This window comes from Rhopalosiphum maidis, chromosome 2, assembly GCF_003676215.2.
Source record: "Rhopalosiphum maidis isolate BTI-1 chromosome 2, ASM367621v3, whole genome shotgun sequence".
NCBI lineage: Eukaryota > Metazoa > Arthropoda > Insecta > Hemiptera > Aphididae > Rhopalosiphum > Rhopalosiphum maidis.
The window spans coordinates 73,336,575-73,359,625 of record NC_040878.1 but is presented as its reverse complement, the minus strand read 5'-3'; the positions used below and the strand labels follow the sequence as shown (position 1 = coordinate 73,359,625).

The following is a 23,051-nucleotide window of genomic DNA, read 5'->3' as shown; positions in this document are numbered from 1 at the left end:
ATTATTCTATCATGTATTCATGATTCATGATTCATATCTATTAGATAAACGATAAGAATAATTAATAATACCTGTGATAATACCACAGAATAGATTAAATACTATATAATATTATACAATGTGTTTAGTGTTATTGAATGAATTGATATTATTTTCCCTTTTTTATTAACACTGAATTTTCACATGTTTGAACTATTTAGACGAAGATAACCTTGTATTTTGGACCGGAGTCAAAAATTTTTTTATATATATTTTTAATGATATATAATAATAATAAATGTGCCTGAATGTGTAATGTACTTACGACTTTCGAGTTATGTGTATAGTATATAATAACTAATAATATTCATATTGCTTACAAGATGATATGTTAATTATTCATCTGTGAATGTCAGTCAATTGTGAGAATTAATTATGTTATTATCGACGTACTCCGTGCTTTCATTTAAGTATTTCGCAACGTTTAGTCGATAATAATATTTGGATCGACGGGATTATAAATAATAATAATAATAATACATGTGACGCAGGGAAGAATTGAGAACAACTTGACAATTTCTATCAAACTATTGAATAAAATGTTGCTCAACGTTGTTTTACCTTAACGCACTGAGATTGTATTTAATTAATCTGCTTTTGTAAGTTATTTGATCATGATGTATTCTAATAAAAAATATTTAAAAATGTTATTTCTAACAGTTACTTTGAATAAATTAAATAAATAAACAAATAGTTGGTTATTTTTTAATGTTTATTATTTTACTAAAGAATGTTACTTTTGTACTTGTGTACGATAATAGTACCATAATGGCATACTAAGAGTTAAAATTACAATTTAAAATTAACAAGTTCTCATATCTTCAAAATATATTTTGATATTAGTTTATAATTTTAAAAGTGATTTTAATAATTTTTAATCAATATATTTCATAATTGCTTGAGTAATTTAGAATTATCTTTCTATCTATTTGTGTAGAATATTTATTTTCATAACAGATTTATTCTTGCATTTCTATTATATTATTTATCCTATTATGTATAAGAATTGTTTATATTAATCATTTGTTTTCTTTAAACAGTCGAAATATTTAGCATTTTCCAAATAGGACACATTTATAGGAAAAAAATAATATTATTTTTAACTTTGATTCCATTTTAAGGTTTAATAATTTGTTGTTTTTTTAGGAACTGAGTAAGCTGGTCAGTATGTCAATTAAAAGCTTTGTCTGGAAACCAAATTTACTAATGGCATCATCAAGTTGTCGGGCACAATCAGTATGTCGTACATTTTCAAAGCGGTGCAAGAAATCGTTATCAAATGATTCATTACTATTATCTATTTTAAAAAAACGCACTAAAAATTTTTTTAAAAAACAAGACTTTGGTGCTCATATTTCAAGAACTAAAAAGGTAATGATTGCTTGTAAAAAAATGATTACTGCTGTTAATAAGTTCAAGCAACAGTTGGCTAAACACAGAAAAAACTTGATCATGTGTGTAGCTATGGCTTTTACATTTGATTGGTATAAAGAAAGAATATGTGTTGATGAATTAATCAGGTATTTTGGTTTTGTAATTTTAGATTTAATTTGTATTTAATAAATATATATTTTTATTTATTCATAGGTTACGTCAAGAATTTGGAATTGTCAAAAAATTAAATAATAAATCTACTTCAAATGATATTATTCAAGATGAACAAAATAGTATTTCTCAAAAAACTGATTCTAATAATAATGAACTAAAGTTATCTATGTCTAAGACAAAAAATAATCAAAATAAATTTGATTGTTCATACACTAGTTGTAATTGTCCCAGATGTAGAAACATGAGTGGTAATTAAATAATTATTATTTATTATACCAACACTAAATATTAATTTTCATTTTAGTTAATATTCTAAAACATTTTTTGTAGTTTGGTTTCATTTATTTTTACAGAAGAAGGGTGGGAACCTTTTACGAGTGGTTCTTATTACAATGCATGGAAAAAACCTAATGTTGATTACCCAGATCAAGATTTATATATTTATAAAGGTATCTAATAACATTTAAAAAAAAGTAATAATTAAAGATTATAGTTTGTACGTTTTTATAGTACATGGATCATTTAATGATATAACAGCATTGGACTTCATGCAAGTGCAGTTAGACCTTAATTATCGAAAAGAATGGGATAGCATGTCTGTAGATTTGAATATTTTTGATTCTGAGCCTCTTACACACAGTGATCTCATTTATTGGGAGCTTCGTTGGCCGGTAATTATTAGTATCTAAAAATTATACTATTGCAATTTTTATATGTGTACATTTATTAGACTAGACAAATTCTTATATCAAAAGGAAAAATCAAAATTTCCTTGAAGTTTTTGAAGTTATTATAATGACAAAAATACAAATTTAAATAGGTTTTAAGGTTTGTTTTATTATTATTATTTTTATATTTTTTCCCTAAAATTAAAAAAAAAATAAGCCAATTTGTCAACTATTTGGAAGTTTAGATTTGAATAGTTTTTAATAGTAAACAATAAAATATAAACATTATCTTTATTCATATTATTATTATTTTTTATTAAATTTGTAATAATGTTGATATTTCCTATTTAATATATTTATAAATTTATTAAAATTGTATGTTTAAATTTTTGTGTAAATTACAATTATATTCTTGTTGTATACATAGTGTTGTTAAATGTTACATACCATATACAAACCTTTTTTTGCAATAAATACTAGTTTTTTATATATTTATGTACTTAACATATTCAAACAATATTTTTGCCATTAAAATATGTAGATAATTACATTTATTTTTAATTTTCATGTTCTAATGTTCTTTATATTGCTTTTTTTATAAATTTAATATGCCAATAATATGCGGCTTTAATATAGTTTTTTATTTTCCATTACTTTTATTTTTTTAATTTTTTTATTTATTATACGTTGTTTGAATGATTTATAGAAATGGTTTCAAAATCGTGATTATGTGTTTAAACGGCGTTACAAAATTGATGAAGATGAAAAATTAATGTTAATTGTTTGTGAAAGTGTTGAACATCCCGATTTTCCTGAACAGAGTAATAAATGGAGAGTAAAAAATTACTGGTCATATATTGTCATTAAACCACATGAGGATTTTGATAAGGTAAAGTTCAAATGTAAAAAAACATTTGATTTAATTTTATTGAAAAATAAATATAATTATGTTATTTTTATTTAGAATTAATTATTCACAATATATTTTGTACCTAAGATTTTATATATCATAAATTGTATGTACATAATATTTAAATTGAATATAAATTATCATTGTAGTCATTACAAACCTTTTAACAATTTAAGATATTGAGGGTACGTTACATTTTTCTATGTCATTATCCATCTTAGGCAAATTGAAACAGTATATTTCATTGTAAAATAAACTTAACATTAAATAATGCAAATAATAAATTAATTAACACAGTATTGATCAGTTGGTCATAATCAAAAATTTAATTAACTACTAGATTAATAGATATAAAAAAAAATTATGAGATATACTTATGATTTACAAAAAAAAGTTATATTTTAGTTTATAGGGTTTATACATTTCATAAATAATTTATTGCACTATTAAATGTCATCATTTTGAATAATATTTTGTAATGTTATAGCCAGGAGTTGAGTTTTCAATCACTTACTTTGATGACCCTGGAGTTTCTGTTTCAAATTACTTGATGTCGTGGTATCAATGTAAAGGTATATTATTTTTTTTAAATTAAATTCATGAATAATAAATAAAATATATTTTATTTTATTAGGAATGCCTTCATTTTTAAATGATCAACGATTAGCTGCATTAGAATTAACAAAACGTCGTTTTGAAGAAAATAAAATTTTAAAATCTGATAAAACTAACATAGAAACCAAACTAGATCAACCACAGACTCAAACGTCTTGGATTTCTTGGCTTTTTGGATACTTTTTATTTTAAATGACTTTTAAAAATATAAATTAGTTATTAAATAGTCAATAAAAAAAAAATACATTTATGCAAAAGTGTATATAAAATAATTTCTATCGTTATTATATAATATATACATAATTATTCCGGTAATAGATCTTGAACTTGTTCATCTTCAAATTCTTTTTCTAATGATGTGATTGGTCTTGATGTTGATGTGCGTGGTCTTTGTAAGGGTCCCAATGGATCACTATACATTTCTATATGAAAATATTAATTATTTATAATTATATACATTATTGTTATTACAGTAGTTAGTGCTGTAACTAGCTTTCATTGCGCCTTTGTATTACCCCTAGGCATGTTATGAGAATATTGTATGTCTTATCATAGTGTTTTTAATTGTAATTAATATATAAATAATCTGTATATAAAATACTTATGGTTCACAAATACATAACATTATTTTTTAAATTGATTGAAATATTGTAGTACAATTTTTTTTATGTAAATGATTACAAAATGATAAGTATTATAATTGGGTTATATGATTGGCGATTGCTTATGTTATTAACCTTTCGCTACAGTACTGATTACAGTAGTGATGCTCAATCCATTAAACAATTTTTAAGTTTAATTTAAGAATTAATTACCATTTGGTAATTTTGCTTCTGGTTCTGGATGAACATAAATGTTCATTTCATCAGAAATATTTTGTCGTGAATATGCACTTGTTAAAGGCATTGATGTTGTAATCAAAGCTGTTCCTCCTCTAGATGTCCGTGGTCTTTGCGAAGAATCATTCACTAAACCTTAATAATATAATTTAAAAGTTTTTTAATCAATGTGTTATTGAGTGTAGCCAATGAACATTTAAATGTTCAATTAATTTTAATTCAATGATCAGAAACTAAAAGGTTGAACATAAATATTTTCTTTTTACTTCTTATGTAATTTTCTTACATATTATTTACATTTTACTTCTTCTATACCTAATTAGTAATTTATGTATTTAGGTGTGTGATAAACTTAATTTTATACCTGAATCTTTAGGGCTGTTGTGTACGTAAATATTTGTTTCTCCTGAAGCTGTCTGCTTTTGGACATAGTTGTTTGTATTAGAAGTCATAACCATACCTGTTCCACCCCTTGTTTCCATTGTCTTACGGTACCCAGTTCGTGCTGTACTTATACGCTCTCTAATATCTTTAGCTTTTTCGGCTTTTCTCAACAATTCGCTGTATTCTGATGCCTCTTTCAGACCCAAATCCGTACAAATTCTGATTAATAATTTGAGACCTAAGTTATAAAATTTACTGTTAAATATTTAATCTAATGATATTCTTAGTTGTTTAAATTAGTGTTGGCATACACTCTGTATTGTCTGGAAATCTATTTAACACATCTTTGTACGTCTGTAAAGCCAATTGAAAATGTCCTGCTCTTCTATAACATGACCCAATTAACATATACCATTTTGGTTCAGCTGGCTGCATGAGAGATGCTTGTTCAAAGTAATCTACTGCTTTTTCTGGTACTTTCATTTCAACAAAGTATGCTCCTAACCAATCCAACACTTCTAAGTTTGAAGGATAATGACGGTATGACTAAAATTAGATTTAATGATAAAATGTACAAAAAATTCAAAAATAAATATTTGAAACCTCATAATAATAATGGTATGCTTGTTGCTTGTCGTTGATGTTTTCATAAATATCGCCTAATTTTTGTAGAACACCAACATCGTCAGGAACTATACTCAACAGTTGTAAATACCTTAATGTAAATTATAAATTATAATAATTTTAATAATCGTCATTATCCAAACTAAAATTATAAAATGTATATAAACCTACTGTAAATAATGTAAGTTGATATTTATGTATATTTACCATTCTATGGCCTGTTCAAGATCTCCAATCATTTCATTTAATAATGCAATTTGATAAATAACTTCCGGATGATTACTGATAATGACATGAAGCTTTTGGAAACAATCCATCGCATCATCCAAATGCCCAAGTTGTTTATTAGTTAAGCCCAAATTATACATTGCTTCTGAACACATTATATCTTTCTCTAATGCAAGTGTGTAAAGTTCTTTTGCTTTGTAGTAGTCTTGCTTGACAAAGAAGCAGTTTCCTTGATTGACACACGCCAGACTATTATAAGAGTCTGTTTCACAGGCAGCTATTGAAGTTCTTTCTGCTTGTTCTAAATCACCTTTCTATAAATTTCATACATATAAATGTCAGTTAATGGTTTTATGTCATATTAAAAAAGGACATACTAAAAAATGTATGAACGATAAGTTTGTTGCAGCTGCACTCGCTACTTTGCTATCTTTGTTGTCGAACGCTTTGAGTGTATCAATTGCTGATGATATGTTATTTTGATAAAGAAATCCAACAGCTTTATTTATTTCTAAGTGACCAGCTAAGTACGAATACCGTGACATTTTAATAGTGTCTAAGCACCAACTGTACCCTTCAGTGAATGTATCTTCAATAATTGATGATATTAGATGTGCTGCATTTAGAATTGTTTTTTCAAAATTTGATTTAATTTGTTTTTCATATTTTGTAAGTGGATCAGATTTTATAGCTTCTGCCAGTAGTGTTGCTTCAACGTCGTCCTAAATATTTATTAAACATTTCTTTCAAGTAATATTTTAAGAATTAATTAATTAATAATTAAAAAAATCATTTATTTCATACAGAATTTGCAGCATACTTGTCTTCAAAATCTATATCTAATGATATTTCTAACATTTGCTTGAATATTTGTTTTGATTTATCTTTATTGCCTGACATATAATAGCATAACAATGCGTGCATTCCTGCTTTAAATGTAGGTTTCTCATTCATAATATATTCAAAGTTTGAACAAGCATCTTCATATTTGCCTAGTTTCAAAAATATTACACCAATATTATGCGTGATAGCTCGCCTAAATCAAAATACTTAATTAGTAAGTCAGAGCTTAATAACATAAAATATATTAAATTTACTTGAAACTTTTATTGGTATTTGGAACTTGATCAAGAGCCATTCGATACATTTTGATTGCTTTTTCGGGCTGTCCAATCTTTTCATAAATATTTGCAACATTTACTCTCATTCTTGCACCATTTTGAAACAATCGGTTCTTAGAAATCACTTGATATGTATTTAAAGCTTCTGTATACATTTCATTTGCTGCATACTGGTTACCTAATGTAAATAAGACCTAAACAGTAGATAAATAAATATTTTTTGTGATTATAATTATTTAAAATTATTAATACAATATTGTTAGTTTAGAAATTTAAATTAAATTAAAAAACAAATTAAATAATATTAAAAAAATGTAATGTAACTGAATGTAGGTATATACCAAAAAGGTCAGATCAATATTGTGAGAATCATTCAGTCCTGCTTGTTCTTGCATTCTAATTAAACTTCTTTCCTTATTTGAAGCATCTTTTGACTTCTCCAATCCTAGTTGAAAGTCTCCTCTAGCTTCAGCCATACAGGCATCATTGACTAAATCATGAATGCGTTTTTCAAGTTTTTTGATTTTATCTTCTACTCTAAAATTTAAAAAATATTCAATGTTTGCTATCATTATTAAATATTAATGTAAAATAAACATAAAGGATAAGGAGCAAAATTCATAGGTACTACACAGTTTTATAGTTCTATATGTATTAGGTAGGTACCTTTCTTCTTTGTTTGGTTCTGACATAATCATATTTCTCGAAGGCTGACTCAAAACATCATAAGTAGATGAATGTGATGTGTAACCAGCTCCTCTGACAGCTGTTGCTGGCCTGTTTGATGATTCTGAACCACTTCTAGAGCTTTCTGGTCTTAAAACTAATGCATGTGGGTCTTTAATTTGCTTTAAAAATAAAAATATTATTGACAAAAATAATGTAATAACATATTACCTATAATTTATTATAATTTATTTCATAGAACCTTAAATATAGGTAATTTTACTTACTGGTGTTGTGGCGAATGGCAGTGGAAGACCCGTTGGAGCTTTGGTGGACATCTATTAAAAAAATGTTTATTTCAATTTTTTTTTAAGTTTATTAAAACAGTTAAATGTAAATTATTATATTAACTGATGCCCTTCTACTGTAGGATGACCGTAGCGCTTGTCTAAGAATTTCTTCAGGATCCTCTTTTGCTCCATCTAAATGGTAATCATATTGGGAGTACATGTCACTGTCATAAGCATTAAACTTATTTTTAAGATGTGCCGAATCCATTTTTAAGTTACTCGGAATTTATCAATAGATATTATAAAGATTATAAGTTAAATAAAAATGTATCTGGTTATAATTTCCCATTTGTGTATACCAATGGTATCCCCATAGAAACGCCTTACTTTAAACAGTAACTACCTACTTTACTCAATTGTTATTGTAAATACCTATTTTTAAATAGATTATTTGAATGTCTAATGACATAACTAATAATCGTACGTTTTAGATTTTAGTCATAATTTTTTTAAACAAAAATAATTTTAAAGATTCTAATTTGTACAAAATATTCAGGCTATGATAATTATTAATTACTGAAATAACTATTCAGTTTTTCAGAAAAAATATTTTTGAGCGGCTATTTAGTCCATATTTAAATGGGTTTTAATGTTTCGATTTTATTCTTAATCAAAATTCACAATAACGAATTAATAATTATTAGACTATCACATATTTTTATTATAAATTATAATTATAATATTATGTTGGTTATAACTTTATAAGTTAGAAGCCATTTAAAAATATTCAAATGTTTATTCTAATGTTTGTTCTATACATATTTGTAATTCCCAAATTAAATTGCTTATAAAATGTTTTTCTACATTAATGTACCAACGACAATTTATTGGTGAACCTTATTCGTAAGTATAGACAAATTATAGTTCAATATTAACCCACTTGTTGTTATTATCATACGGCGTTGTAGATAGCCTACTAAATATACGTACTATTATTTTCAGTACATATTATTTTGTCAGCCGTACCTACTATATCTACCACAAAATAACAAAACAAATAAAGCTAAAGTAAATAATAGTGATTTTGACAAATTTCAATAAAACTATTTAAAAATATAATTAATGCAATAGATACATTCGTAAACAATAATTAAAACATCTTATATAGTTAATTAGTAAGTATATAACTGAAACTATTGTGAATCTGTCTTAATTAGAATACGCGAGTACCTACTATGTAACAAACGCTATGTTGTCTGTATTTTTGAAATTTTGAAAAGTAAAACCAAAATAAATATTACCGTTTGCTAAAAAATAAAACATATCAATATGACAATATTATCAATATAATATATTAATATTATACATAGTTTAAATTACCTAACTACCTATATAAAATGGTTATTAAATATTATCTATAATACAGGGGTCGGCAACTAGCGAACCGCGGAAGGCAAAACTCTGGACTCTGTCAATACATTGTTCTTACTTCATTATGTATAAAAATTTGAAAAAGATTTTTTTCACTGGACCTCATTGATTTATTATTTTAATCTTCAGGACTCCAATAGAAATTACTTGCCAACCCCTGATATAATATTTTATATTATGTATAATCTCCATAAAAGCTTTTATTCACTTAAACTGTTATAGCATCATCGTTTATTCGTTTAGCTTTTTATATGTTAGGTAATATTATCGCTATATTATTGTTATGATCGTATTCGATTTTTAATAAAAAAAAAAGCAATAGAAAAGCAAATATTTTATAAATATACTAGTCATTATTTTTGACGCAACACTATAGGTTGTTTGCAGACATTCTACCTTTCTATATTTTTAATCTTGATGGTTTGTGGTCTAAATGTAGAGTGTCAAGAACGATTTATATTACTCACATATAATGTAATAATTTAATATTAGTGAAATCAAATTAATTTCGTGTAATGTGATGAACAATATTATAAATTATAATTATTAATTAAAATCTATAATATACACAATGATGGGTTTTCCGCGGTCGTTTCATTCGAACGAATAAATTATTATTATTATAATTTACCCATTCCAAGGATGTATAATAATAATAATAATAATAATATGCGGTAACCAGATTTTCAGAAAGATCGCGACTACGTCTTTAATCTCTGGCGCGTCGCCGCTATCTGTCGATCCTGGCCGCCTGCATACAATCGCACTCGCAAATAATATTATTATAATACGATATACATTATACAGTATCTACCAAAAGTCCCGCATCACCTCAACGTCCCAAAGAGTGGAAAACAAATCAATACAATATTTAAATGCAGTTTTTTCAACTGCCGCAGTATACCTTCCCGTCATCAAACCAATGAAAAATATTCGCATGCCATTAAATCGGAATTTTCTTATCGATATCCAAAATCATATTGCTGGTGAAAAAGTCGTGTATTTAAACGTTTATTGACGAGTGCCATCGCGGTCTCACCGACAAGACGTGCTCGTTGCTCAGAATGTACGAAATTATTTTTTTCTTGACCATTATTCACCGCTGTTAAGAACCGATTTCCTTATACACACACACATTCGAAAAATCTATAAGGTATTATTGATCCTCAGACTTCTGAAACCTCCTCAGCTTTGGGGCCCAGGTGCATTTGCACCCCCTGCACTTCTCCTAAATCCATTACTGGCGATACAGTGACTTTTGAGACACGCTGTACACGCCACGTTCGGCGGTGGTACCCGGCCGCGCAGATCAAGCGTTGGCGGAGCGCGCGGGTCGCAGAACATTATATTGATTGCGCGCGGCTTTCGAATTGTGTGCGGACGCCATACGCGCGGTCGGCCGCTGCGGCGTGCGCGTGCGCACCAGCGTTCCGTCCGGAGCGCGCGCGATCGAAACGCGGAAAGACAAAAGTCGGGGTAACGTATTATATTCATTGTAATAATATATCGTACTGCTTAATGGGGTGACGGAGACGCGCGCCATACAAATTACGATACGGCGGCGTCCGATCTCCGCCCACCCGCCGTTAAAGTTCGAAAACTTTATTGTTATAAGGTCGCGTGCAGACGTCCGCCAACGACGACCGCGGCTGCAGCGGCTCTCGATCGATTGATTTCTATCCCGTATCGTCGGGAATCGGTGTAATATATATATAAAAAAAAAATGTGTGTGCGTATGCCGCGTAGTAGGCGGTAGTGGGAGTGATACGGAGACAGAGTGAAAGAGAGAAAAAAAAACGATAAGTTAAAAGGAAACGAAAAAAAACACTCCGTCAACGTAATGTTTAATAGTTCCGAATGGTCGGAACGGTTCAAATACGTCAGAAGAAAATTCGGCACCGCCTGCAACAACAGTGAAAATCGCTCGTTCGTGCAGGTAAAACGAAACGCCGGTTAGTAATGAAATACTATTATTGGACACGTTTTGTACACTTTATATTCATCACTTTATCAGTTTTACTATTTTTGAACACTCTAATATTATAGATATTATTTAATAATTTTATAATCTCAAGGGAAATGTTACTTTTCGTGTGTCTAATTGGATAAATTTAATGACTACAAACTATATATTCACTTTCAGGCTTCAATAATTAAAAAAAAAAAAAAAAACATTGATTCAGAAAATAAGTGGTTCAACTTTTAACATAATCATTACAGGACGTTATACCCGCATGTGTTCTCTCTGTTTTACTAACATACATCATAGCAAGTTTACGTTCAGCAGAACCCATTTTGTGATGTTAGCTTTAATATTAGAGTAAACTTACCTATTATCAAATTTAAAGCTAGGAATATTATCTAAGGACTGGAAGGACTGCTTTTATTGATATTATCATTTTAAAGTTGTAATATTTTACATAGCTATAACTCACTTTAAAACGACATTATCAATAAAAGCAAATGCCTATGCCATTTTCTAGATAACAATAAATACTCTTAAGTTTAAATTTGATAAAAGGTAAATTTACTTTAATATTAAAGCTAACGTCACAAAATATGTTCTGCTGAACGCAAATTTGTTATGATGTACTTTTGTAAGATAGAGACAACATATTATGCAGATATAACGTACTTTTAATAGATATGATTGTATAAATAATATACACAGATACGCAAATAATAATAATAACAATAAACTAAATTTGCAAACTAGAATAGTAGATGTAATATTTTTTCTAAAGTAATACCTATACCTATACAAACAATTTCAGTCAAAATAAGTATTCATAACAAAATAATTTCATTTATTTAATTTAAACGAGTACAAATAGACTGTGATTTGTACCTAACCTAACCTAGGACTAGTAGCTATTAATAAGTGACTACTAATTACCAGTAGGGAAAATTATATTGATTTTAAAACTTTAAAGATAAATTGTTAAATACAATATTATTAAATACTTTGTTGAGTAATTTTTACAAAATAACAGCAACAATTTAAACAATGTTATAAATCAAATTATAATTAAATTGATTTTAAGTTAAGGGAAATTTAATATATTAATTTAATGTTTTAAACGGGGGAATATATTTTTCAGTTTAACTACTTTCAATCCGACGTTAACAATGTCAGCTGGAAAAGTGGAGTTCATCGTTGTTTACAAGACGAGTAAGTTATGTTGCCTAGCTAATATTATAACAAGTGATTTAAATATTTTTTACATTTTGACACGATAGTCGGTGATTATACTGTACTTTTATAATATTAATATATAATTTATTGGTTATTCTTGTAAGCGATTTAAAGAGTTTAATGTTCTAATGCTGTGTTTCCACTTACTATTACAACTTTGGCACGTGTTTTTTAACCGTAGGGTTAACACGCAATACACTTAAGAAACTATTGTATATTTTAGATTAACCTATAGTGGTTTACTACACAGTATGAAAAAATACTAGTATAAGTACCAGTTATATTTAATTTGATATAATAATATATGGTGTATAATCTATATGGAATAGATAGAGATGTATATAAATTACAAGATACATAAGTGTTATATTTTATGAACAATTCAATATTTACTTCTGCAGTATGTAATACATAGTATAAATAGTAGATGGTAGTGTGATACCTATTAATATAATAATAATATTTAAGTACATGTTTTACCTATTAATAAAATAAATTGCTCATACTAATGACCAATTATGTCTTACATTATATTTTATTTCTGCAAACTAAAATCTCTTAAAATGTATCCATGTTTAGAATTTTCTACTTAAAAATCTATATTGTTTTAAAATGGTACAAAAGATGCCTTTATCAGAAGCGAACCACGTTTAAGGTATTGTGTTGACAAGCAATAACATTAAAAACATTAAAATATATTATATTTTAACACGTTATTAGCTGCCATGTGGCTGCCGGTGACCCAAGTCATTTCAGAGCGTGATGGGTCACACTATTTTTATATAATTGATTTGTCGTAAATATTTACGCTTATAAAAATAGCTCTAATTGTTCGATTTTGATACAATTTGTTTTTTATGCCACTGTAAAAACTATATTTTTCTATCCCAAGCCGTATTAAAATAAAGTCTATTTAAGATATGTCGTACTTAGTAGCCAGCGACCCCTGAAAAATAATTCGGTTAAGGTCACCAGCCTCTCCATCGCCGACTGCCATGTGGCTATCGATGTTATGTATAGTATATAATATTAAGACATGCTGTATACATTGTTTAATGGTTAATATAAATAGATAGTTAATAGTTGAAATATTGTATTCAATTTTTATTAATTGTTACCATAAGATTTCATACAATTGACAACAATATAACAACTATAAACAAAGTAGTTAATACTAAACTAATGTTTAATAGTGCCTATCTGGCTTGCTTATAAGTTATTAATTCGTATTTATAAATTATATTTTTAAAATATATAATTAGGCGAAGATGTAATTTATCAAAGCTCTGAACTTAACAATCATGGTCCGACCGTAAAGGGTGGAGGTCTTCCAAAAACTGTGAATATCCACAGAAATTAATACTTAAACTCCACGAAACTACTGTGATCCAACAAATTCAGATACTTGCTCATCAATATTTAATTCGTAAGTATAATATGTATGAGGTAATTCATTCGAAATTAATAAGATAATAAATTAAAATAAATTAAATTGTTTTGAAAATGTTGTATAAGCTGTTTAATATTGAGATACAATTTAGTTAGTATACAATTTACTAATAATTTATTTAAACTATTATTGTAAAAAATATTTGAATGTAATACGACTAATACATAAGACTTAAATATTTAAATTGTACATATATTATTATTTTTTATAAAGGCATGCTAAGTCTATACATTTATTATCTATTTTTCATATTGTTTAAAGCCAATAAAATTGAAATATGGATCGGTCCAGAAGAATGCGTGGAAACAGATAATTTATCAACTCAAAATTACGAATATTTAGGTTATATTACACTTAATGATAATGATGGCGGTTCAGTGAAAAGCAGAGAACTTAAAACTATTACACTACCGTTGGCTAGTGCGACCAGTTATGTCAAGTTGATTTTGTACGAAAACCATAAAAATTCTTTTAATCGTTACAATCAGGTTTGTCTTTTACAAATACTAATTTTTAAATATATTTTATTATATATGTTTTTTTTTTATTTAGGTGAGCTTGATAGGTATACAAGTGACCGGTGAAAAGCAACATACAGATCAAGGAAGTTTCACCCATCACAGTTCAATATGTGATGACTTGGCTTTTGAGATGTATGTTGATAAACACATTGCACAAATTATTCGAATGCTAGAAAATAGAAAGATTATAGCTGTCCAAGGTAATGTTTTTAAAATAAATGACACGAATTAAAAATAAAATAAAATATGGCCATTTGTACAGATGAAAGATTTGAGTATGCGAGAAAATTAAAAGGAGCAATGACAGAATTAAGGTCTGCCGGAGAAAAACTAGGAAAATTAGAATTGTCAAAAACCCAGGCCATACAAAATGAAGACTACGGTAAAGCAAAGAAGAAAAAAACACAAATGGAAGAGTATCGTGCACAGGTGATGATTGAAAATCGGGTAGATGACCTTTTGGAAAAAAATGGGGTGAGTCAAGTAGGGAGCAATAAAATATTATTGCAACTAATATGAAGTAAAACGTATACATCAATAGACAACAGACTAATATAACCTTTAATATATAAATTTAACCCTTAATTTAATATTGTAATACTATAGGAATCAAAATATTTAATTATAATAAATTAATCGAGTTTAAAATCAAACATAAATATATATTTTAATCTCATCATAATACTATATTACTATAATATGTATTATATACTATAATCGATAGCTATATACTTTCAATTTAAGCGATAATCGGTGTAGTATCATACTTTTTTTCATGGTTTTTATCGTCTTTCGAGGGCGAACTATCGTACCAATATAAATAAATATACTAATAAATAATATAGATACTACCTATATAGTTTATAACACATACGACGAGTATTACTTAACACATTTTAATAATATTGAGTTAAAACAAATTGTAATTATCGACTATCGTTTAAATTAAAAATAATATTATTATTATATCCTCACTCTAAATGTATGTTTTTGATAGCCACTAGAAATTAATGACGAGGAACCTGAAGATCTCGTCGACAAGACTCCAGGATCCGTTGATGAACCCATTAAGTACGTGGCTTCACTGTCTCCAATCGTTTCACCAAAACAAGTTCCGGTCAAGCCGTGTCAACAAGAAATCTTAACAGAAAAAATTGAAACCGAAGTGGCTGACGAACCAGACGTTTACCATAGTCCAGTATCGCCACTTCATTATCCTGAAAATAACTCTAGGGAAAGGTGCGAAAAAACAGTCCATTCAATAAACCTCAATAGAAAAAATTTGTACAATAGTTGATAGTTTTATTTTTTTATTTTTAGATCGCCAAAGCTACAGCATACGGTCGTTACGAAAGCAATTTCGTTAAAAAGACCTAAGCCAATCCGTTCAAAATCCAGCAAAAGCAGCTATGAAGCGTACGATGAACAAGCTATTCCAGCTCAAAGATTGTACGTGTTTTCTGTTTATACACGAATTACATGTATAACACACATTTAATTATAAATGTTAAGTTTATTAATTATTATTCGTACCTATATGTACGGGGTTTTTATTTTCCAGTTGCCAAACGCAAAATAATCCGGACTCTTCATCGTCATCGACGTTAGCCAGCGGTGTTGGAACGTCAAAGTTAAGCGACAGGGATAAGAAACAGGCTTCTATTCCAATCGCAGTGTTTGGACTTACGATGGTATGTGAATGCAAATAATAATAAATTATAATAATATACTACTAGTCTACACAATATTTTATATAACTATTATTTGATCATATTATTATATATAATATATACTATACGATATGATCTGATGTTCTGACCTGCGATGATATGCGTGTAATATAAGATCAATTGGACAATTTCAGGTGAAACATTTTTTTTCGAAACAATATTCAGACAAAGTGGAAGGGTTGAAATTAATGGAAAGTTCAATGAAGAGTTTTATGTTCGACGAAGTAGATGTTCGACATTCGCCGAACAAAATGACCCGAGCGGCCGTACAGTTGTTACACCGAACGCTCAGGGACAAAGTTTTTGCCGTCTACAATTTGTCTGCAGAAATCATAAGATTCCTGTTCTCAGAATTCATCCCAGGGAGGTAAGTTTTCGTTATCACGTCCAAATTTGGTTAACATTATTTATATACTTTATTTTAAGATTTGTTATAACACTAATATCGTTTTTAGCCATATACATAATGATAATATATTATAATTTATTGAAGATAAACCGTAATATTATAGCATATTGTATGATTACTTTGTATGTGCAGAGTTTCGACAGGCGAAGCTTCGCGAAGTCTTGAAACACTACTTCCGGAACTTTTGGCAAAAGCCGGAGACACAACACCGCGTATTCATAATATAGCGACGCATACAATATTAAGTGTAGCTGAAGTTCCCGATATAAGGTAAGATATATTGTTTTTCATTATATATATATATATTTATACATATATAATGAAATAAAGTGTTTATATCTTTGGTCGGCGATGTTCCCAAGTATTGATCTATTTGTTTGTTTAAAGCAATGTCATAGTTATCTTTGGCTAAAACATTACACAGAATACTAAATAAAACTATTATTCAATTATTGTAGCAACTAACAGGCAATTATATTTTCCCAACCAAATATTTCGAATAAAAATAAAATGGATGAAAAAATAACCAAAAGTATTTAATACAAAAAAGTGGGCAAGTGGGTATCGCACTGCTGTATAGTAGAGATGGAGAGTAGGTGACTGGTCACTAGAATGTATGTGTTAAATTTGAATGCAATGAAAAGTATCATTGTATGCGAAAAACGATTCTGAACGGAGATGATTTTTCAGTGAATGATAATTAGTAGGATATATTATTATATTATTATATTATTAATTATTATCTATATTTAAATTGTAATAAATTGCTATTCTACGCGATTTTGTAAAAAATTAAATTTCATATCCTTATAAAATTTTTTCTGTATTGACGCTGGAATTTTTTTTACACTTATTTGAAGAAAAACTTATGGATGACCTTGTATTAGGTTTTTTAACTTTAGGTATAAATTACAAATTTTTATGGATAAAAAATAAAAATCAAAAAAATCAAACATCACTGTAAAATCAATACATTCATCACTCCGTTCAGAATCTAAAAAAATAGTATTGAAAATACTTCATGCTAAAAGTATTTAAAAAGTTATTCAATATTTAAAAAAGTATTTTAATACTTTTACTTAAATATTTCACAGCACTGCATGTATACGATATTATATACGCTTTATGTAATTATTTTTTAATTCTAGAAAACTAAATATCATACCAACTCATTTGACACGTTTACTAACCGGAAACATACATCCTAGACTGATACTCAGCCGTTTGGAAATGGTCGAACAACTAATCGTCAGCCAAGGCGTATCGTCCGACAAAAATAGGTTTGCATCAAGCTTTTGATAATAAATGAATAATTGCATTTGATCTCGCTAATTTGTATGCCTACATTTCTTTTAGCGGAATGACCTGTCGTATTTTATGCGAATTTGGTATGTCGGCCATTCACCATCCAACTGAAGCCGTACGTAAAGCTGCCGAACGAATTTTAGTGCACGTTTACAAGGTCAACCCTAGGTTTGTTAGAAAACAATTGCCACCAGACGACGAGATCACCAGGCGGAACATCATGTATAGACAACTAATGCAAGAATTTGAACGTATCGATCAAGAAGTGAGTATGTGTACTGTACATTATAACCATTCACCATTTTCAAAGGTTTGATAAACTGTTATGGCAGTTACTGCTACTTATTGTAGATAGATTTAAAATATTTTAATAATATAACATGTACCTATATTTATTTTTTAAAATAAACCATATTCCATTTGAACGCTAGCGTCATTATCGTCATTTTATAAATGATGATAAAGGGAACTCGGTTGATGGTTTGCCGAACATTAACAAGGTTTTTGTAAGAGTAAAAAAAATTAGCCCTACGGTTATATTAAATACCTATCGCTTTGTACGCTTAAAGTACAAATAATACAATTTATACCCTTTAAAAGTGAAGGGCGCTTGAAACTTATAGAGCTTTATTGTTAACTGTTACTGTCCCGAGGTCCGGTTAGGTTAATGTTCCATAAATAGGAAATAATTAAAAAATACACTTTAAAACACCATAATTAAATTCGTACCTATGTATATAAATATTAAATGTATATACATTTTTAGAGACTAGGAGAAATAGACACAGTTGGTCAAACACAATGCAAGCTAGTGCGGTCAACTAGTGAAAATACGTCGACTTATCATAATAATGAAAGTACCCATAACACCAAAATTCAGAACAAATTAAGTTCCAGTACATCAGCTAGCGTGGCTGATGTTTACGAGAATGGCCAAAACAATACCAATGCGTTGAAATTAAAGTATGTATTAAATTAGTTATTTTATATAAAAATCTAAAAAAAATGAAAAATAAAAATAAAATATTAGTGAATAGTGTATAGGTAATTTACCTCAAAATATTAATGATGATTGAAAATTTTCTTTTTTTTGTTTCTGTTCGAAAATTGTATTTATTCATTTTTCGTAATCGCTGCAAATGATTTACTTGGAAAATTTTTAGGATTATTCTGATGACATAAAAAAAAAAATAGCTTATTAGCACCATTATGATTTACGGTTCACTTGTCACTTGAAATACACACACTATTCTATACATTATACATATATAATATATAATATAACTATATAGCCGTGCATGAATGACACTATTCTTAGAATATTTTTTTAAAAATGATAATAATAATAATGTATAATAAATGAATTAAGTATAAACACAATATAACAGCCATAAGTACCTACAATTCCTTTTTATTTATTTACTGTAAAAAAAAAAAATACAATATATACTATTTATAGTACCTACTAGCGATTTCAAACTTTTTTGGGTACATGGTTCATCTGATTTTGTGAACAATTTAAACGATTCCCATACAAATAATGATAACAATAAAACAAACAAATTTAAATTATTTAATTTAACTTTCTTTTTGATAGCGAAATAAACACTAAGTTATACCATTATAAAAGAATTGGTTTGTCATTATCACATACATTTGATGTATAGACAAATTAAAAATAAATTATAGCAACAATGGCAGATTTAAGTAGGCGAGGCTCACCTTCTTGGCTTTTATATTATATTAATTGTAAGGCCTAACATCAAATATCAAATATTGTGTTTACAAAATTATATAATATGATAAATGTTGAGTCCCCCTCCCCCTTAAAAAATTCAAGATTTGCCTTTGTATAGCAATATAACTTTTATTTTATTTTTATTTTCTTCTACGGACGCGTCTTCTTTGATAACAATCTAACCCTGGGAACCGCTACGTACAGGTAAAAACCCCTTACTAAATTACTATACAACGATTAAAATTTATTATCATATTTTATTCACCGTTACAGCCGTTGTACATTTTGCAAAGAAGAATCTACATTTTCCGAAGAAGAATTGAACATACATTATTGGAAATATTGTCCATTGTTGATGCGCTGTGAAAACTGTTCTGAAGTTATTGAGATTATAGCACTTCGACATCACCTCTTGAGTACTTATTACTTGACTATCTTTTCTTACAATAAATTTATTTATTAGAAAAGTAAACCTAAAGCGTCTCAATAATCGTCCTTTTTTAGAAGACTGTGATTTCAAAGACAAGTATACAGCATGCGATCGGTGTTTAGAAGTGGTCGAAATCGAATTTCTAGAGCACCACACTTCAGGATCAACGTGTAAAAGTTAGTATAAAATATAAGAGTAATTATGAATAAGGTACAAACCTATGCCATTTATGAATTTAAGTTGAAAGTTTATCTTATAAGTATAGCGATTTATTTACTTAAACAAACTGCGAAAAGTACCTATATCATTGTTCACTATTGTTATACATGATAGTAGTTCATAGTTCTTCATGTTATAAATACTTATTTTGATTTTACTTTACATCGACTTTCTAATGTTAAACATATAATCCCTATTATTTTCTCAGTAAAATAAATGATAGGTAGGTCCCTAACCTACCTATTTTAACCAAATATTGAAATAGTTATTCATATTTAAATTATTGTATGTGGAACTGTAATTTTAATTAACTATATATATCCATTATAATTTATACATTTATACTTACTAACCTTAGTACCTAGGTAAAATATTTTTAACGATTTTTATTTAAAACTTTTAATAATTTAAAACATTTCGGTGACTATACACTACAGTATTACTGTCCAGATTAATTTAGTTATTATGCATAACAAGTTTTGCATGTTAACTTCTAATGAACTTTTTGTATTACCAACATTTCATTCATTCATTCGTATGGTAAAAATTTACAATAGATAATGATTAATTGTTAATAAATGTTAAATATTTGCTTTTAGAAAGAAATTCTGTCAGTAATATCTGCCCATTGTGTTTGGAAGAAATTGGAAGCGATAATCAAGATTGGAATAAACATTTAGTCGGTCCATCAGCGTGTGAAATTCATCCACGAAAAAATTACCTTAAACGTCACTAAATTAGAAACGAACTTATTTAAATGAATACCTATATGCGTATTTATGAGTCGCTTTATATAGAGCAGACATAATATCACATCAATTTTATTAAATAAATGTTCAATTATTTAATTGCCAAAAATTATAATTTAACCGTCTTCACAATCTTTGCCAATAATAATATTAATAATATCAATAAGTTAATTTTAGAAAATGACTGATTATTATTCAAGCATTTAGTTTTTATTATTGAGTAAATTGCATAACTAAATGTTATAGCGGATTTATTTTTGTATTTTACAAATTTATTAAATTATTAATGTTGATACATATATACAGTGTAATATTTGTTACATGTGCTTAATGTGTTATGCGTCATACAATGTTTTGTCTTTATATTGTATATTACTTATATTAAAAATCAAATTCAATGATTTATTCGTATTTTTACTCCACACATTTTTCATAAGCAAAATAAAAATAAAAATCCTAAACGTCTATCACATCTTATTTCTTTTTAAACGTATAGGTATTAGAATATTTTTTAAAATTGAAAATTAATTTTATAACTATATGAAAGTTTCATACATATTAATTATTTTTCAGTATTAATTTTGGTATTGAATTGGGGACATAACGGTCGTAGCGTGGGCAAAAAAAATCGGTATGAGTTAGGAACTCGACAAGGTCCATTATAATACTCACAGTTAACTTTAAAAAACAAGTACCTCCATTGCATGCAGATCATCGGACATGTATATGTCTCGTGGCTACTGACTAATTCATGAATATTAATTTTTATTAGGAACTAGGTATTTTTTTTTTGTCACGTGTAAAAATTAACAAGATACGGTAAATCGAACGGAAATTGAGGATAGCGAAACCCGTTAATCGTAGCCAAACGGGAAACTTTGTTAACAAGTAGTGACTTATTATAACACGTATTTCATACGCACATCGGGGTTCGTATCCTAAAATGTCTAGCGCACCAAATCCACGGTGTTCCGGGGAACGTGCTTCATCATGTCACGCTCTAACCAAAGACGAACACAAATAGTACAGGAAACACTGAATTTGTTTTGGTTTGAACGACAATCGAATCCGTTGTTGGCGGCAAGAGGTTCGTCAATAATTACTTGTTGCCATAGGCGGACATCGGGGGGGGGACTTAGGGGGCTTAGCCTCCAAGTATTTCGATAGACCTCCCAAAAATCGAATGTAATATGTTATACTTGTGTACAGAAAGGGGTGGCAGAGTCACTTTACATTGGATTATTATAGCCCCCCTAAATATTCAACTAAATGTCCGCCTATGCTTGTAGCGGCAGTTCGGCTATAGGAATGATTTCGAGTTTGTTTGTAAAACTGCAAGCATCGCGCATTCGTGGTTTGTTTGATTCGCACTTTCGTACTTTGTCGACTTCGCGATATTTTTTACACCTTTCGGCATTACTTGCTAGCGACGATGCATTTGTAGCACGGGATCGTATAAACGCTTCAAACTGTTCAGAGTCTGTTGTATTTGAACTGAAAGGTGTATCACGAAGAAAGTTAATGAATTCGTTATTATCACGCTTACGTTTCCGCGATTCTCGCATTACCTCCGATTTTGGTTTTGGAGTCATTGTGTAAACATAAAATAAAAATACACAATATTAATCACAGCCGTAACACACACGGACACTCAACTTACCGAAGAACCATAACAATTAACAATACCTAACGATATAGATTTGCTACTTATTAGCACGAATTAAAACTTACTGGGTACCCAACGGCCTGAACGATCTATATAAACAATGTTGCATTTGTAAAAGATGCATTTCTAAAAAGTCGTCTGTTGATATTTCGACCGCGGCAAACGCGTCGACAAAGTGCCAATCAAAAATGGATTTAAAATATAAGTCGAAGAGAATTTCAAAATGTTATAATTCATTACCGTATAATTAAATGCCAAATTCTGCAAGTTCAAGA

The 23,051-nt window shown here is 28.3% G+C and overlaps 3 protein-coding genes across 4 annotated transcripts; 2 read left to right on the top strand and 1 right to left on the bottom strand.

The window, feature by feature from the left end:
* Nucleotides 1-225: 225 nt before the first annotated feature.
* LOC113551557 (stAR-related lipid transfer protein 7, mitochondrial) lies at nucleotides 226-4,416 on the top strand. Its single transcript, XM_026953856.1, has 8 exons — nucleotides 226-638; nucleotides 1,186-1,559; nucleotides 1,627-1,835; nucleotides 1,941-2,036; nucleotides 2,098-2,258; nucleotides 2,962-3,144; nucleotides 3,653-3,737; nucleotides 3,800-4,416. Exons 2-8 carry the CDS (start codon nucleotides 1,207-1,209, stop codon nucleotides 3,970-3,972), a joined length of 1,260 nt encoding a protein of 419 aa, XP_026809657.1. The 5' UTR covers nucleotides 226-638; nucleotides 1,186-1,206; the 3' UTR covers nucleotides 3,973-4,416.
* LOC113551556 (intraflagellar transport protein 88 homolog) lies at nucleotides 4,067-10,493 on the bottom strand. Of its 2 annotated transcripts, none has more exons than XM_026953855.1 (13): nucleotides 10,403-10,493; nucleotides 7,930-7,980; nucleotides 7,643-7,824; nucleotides 7,318-7,513; nucleotides 6,953-7,170; nucleotides 6,660-6,891; nucleotides 6,233-6,577; nucleotides 5,835-6,169; nucleotides 5,607-5,718; nucleotides 5,315-5,549; nucleotides 4,984-5,241; nucleotides 4,596-4,754; nucleotides 4,067-4,202 (listed from the first exon to the last, which is right to left on the bottom strand). In XM_026953855.1, the coding sequence occupies exons 1-13, from the start codon at nucleotides 10,454-10,456 to the stop codon at nucleotides 4,084-4,086; spliced, it is 2,496 nt and encodes an 831-aa protein (XP_026809656.1). In that variant the 5' UTR covers nucleotides 10,457-10,493; the 3' UTR covers nucleotides 4,067-4,083. The 2 variants fall into 2 exon arrangements, with proteins under 2 accessions (XP_026809656.1, XP_026809655.1); XM_026953854.1 differs by lacking the exon at nucleotides 10,403-10,493 and adding an exon at nucleotides 8,054-8,264.
* A 359-nt stretch (nucleotides 10,494-10,852) lies between these two features.
* Nucleotides 10,853-21,404, top strand: LOC113551526 (centrosomal protein of 104 kDa). Its single transcript, XM_026953809.1, is given in 18 exon segments — nucleotides 10,853-11,315; nucleotides 12,465-12,535; nucleotides 13,822-13,869; nucleotides 13,872-13,985; nucleotides 14,271-14,497; nucleotides 14,562-14,730; nucleotides 14,793-15,004; nucleotides 15,528-15,769; nucleotides 15,851-15,979; nucleotides 16,092-16,221; nucleotides 16,395-16,627; nucleotides 16,802-16,939; nucleotides 17,818-17,949; nucleotides 18,026-18,239; nucleotides 18,741-18,937; nucleotides 19,986-20,128; nucleotides 20,217-20,318; nucleotides 20,961-21,404. Coding segments are annotated over 17 exon segments (2,610 nt in total). The 5' UTR covers nucleotides 10,853-11,315; nucleotides 12,465-12,492; the 3' UTR covers nucleotides 21,098-21,404.
* Nucleotides 21,405-23,051: the final 1,647 nt, after the last annotated feature.

What these genes read in the sequence shown, in the direction of transcription:
- LOC113551557 (XM_026953856.1), top strand. Translation starts at nt 1,207, where the DNA reads ATGTCAATTAAAAGCTTTGTCTGGAAACCAAATTTACTAATGGCATCA. An exon ending in TGTGTTGATGAATTAATCAG is followed by an intron (nt 1,560 to 1,626) that starts GTATTTTGGTTT and finishes ATTTATTCATAG; the next exon opens with GTTACGTCAAGAATTTGGAA. An exon ending in CACATGAGGATTTTGATAAG is followed by an intron (nt 3,145 to 3,652) that starts GTAAAGTTCAAA and finishes GTAATGTTATAG; the next exon opens with CCAGGAGTTGAGTTTTCAAT.
- LOC113551556 (XM_026953854.1), bottom strand. Translation starts at nt 8,200, where the DNA reads ATGGATTCGGCACATCTTAAAAATAAGTTTAATGCTTATGACAGTGAC. An exon ending in CCTACAGTAGAAGGGCATCA is followed by an intron (nt 7,981 to 8,053) that starts GTTAATATAATA and finishes TTTTTTTAATAG; the next exon opens with ATGTCCACCAAAGCTCCAAC. An exon ending in AATACCAATAAAAGTTTCAA is followed by an intron (nt 6,892 to 6,952) that starts GTAAATTTAATA and finishes ATTTTGATTTAG; the next exon opens with GCGAGCTATCACGCATAATA.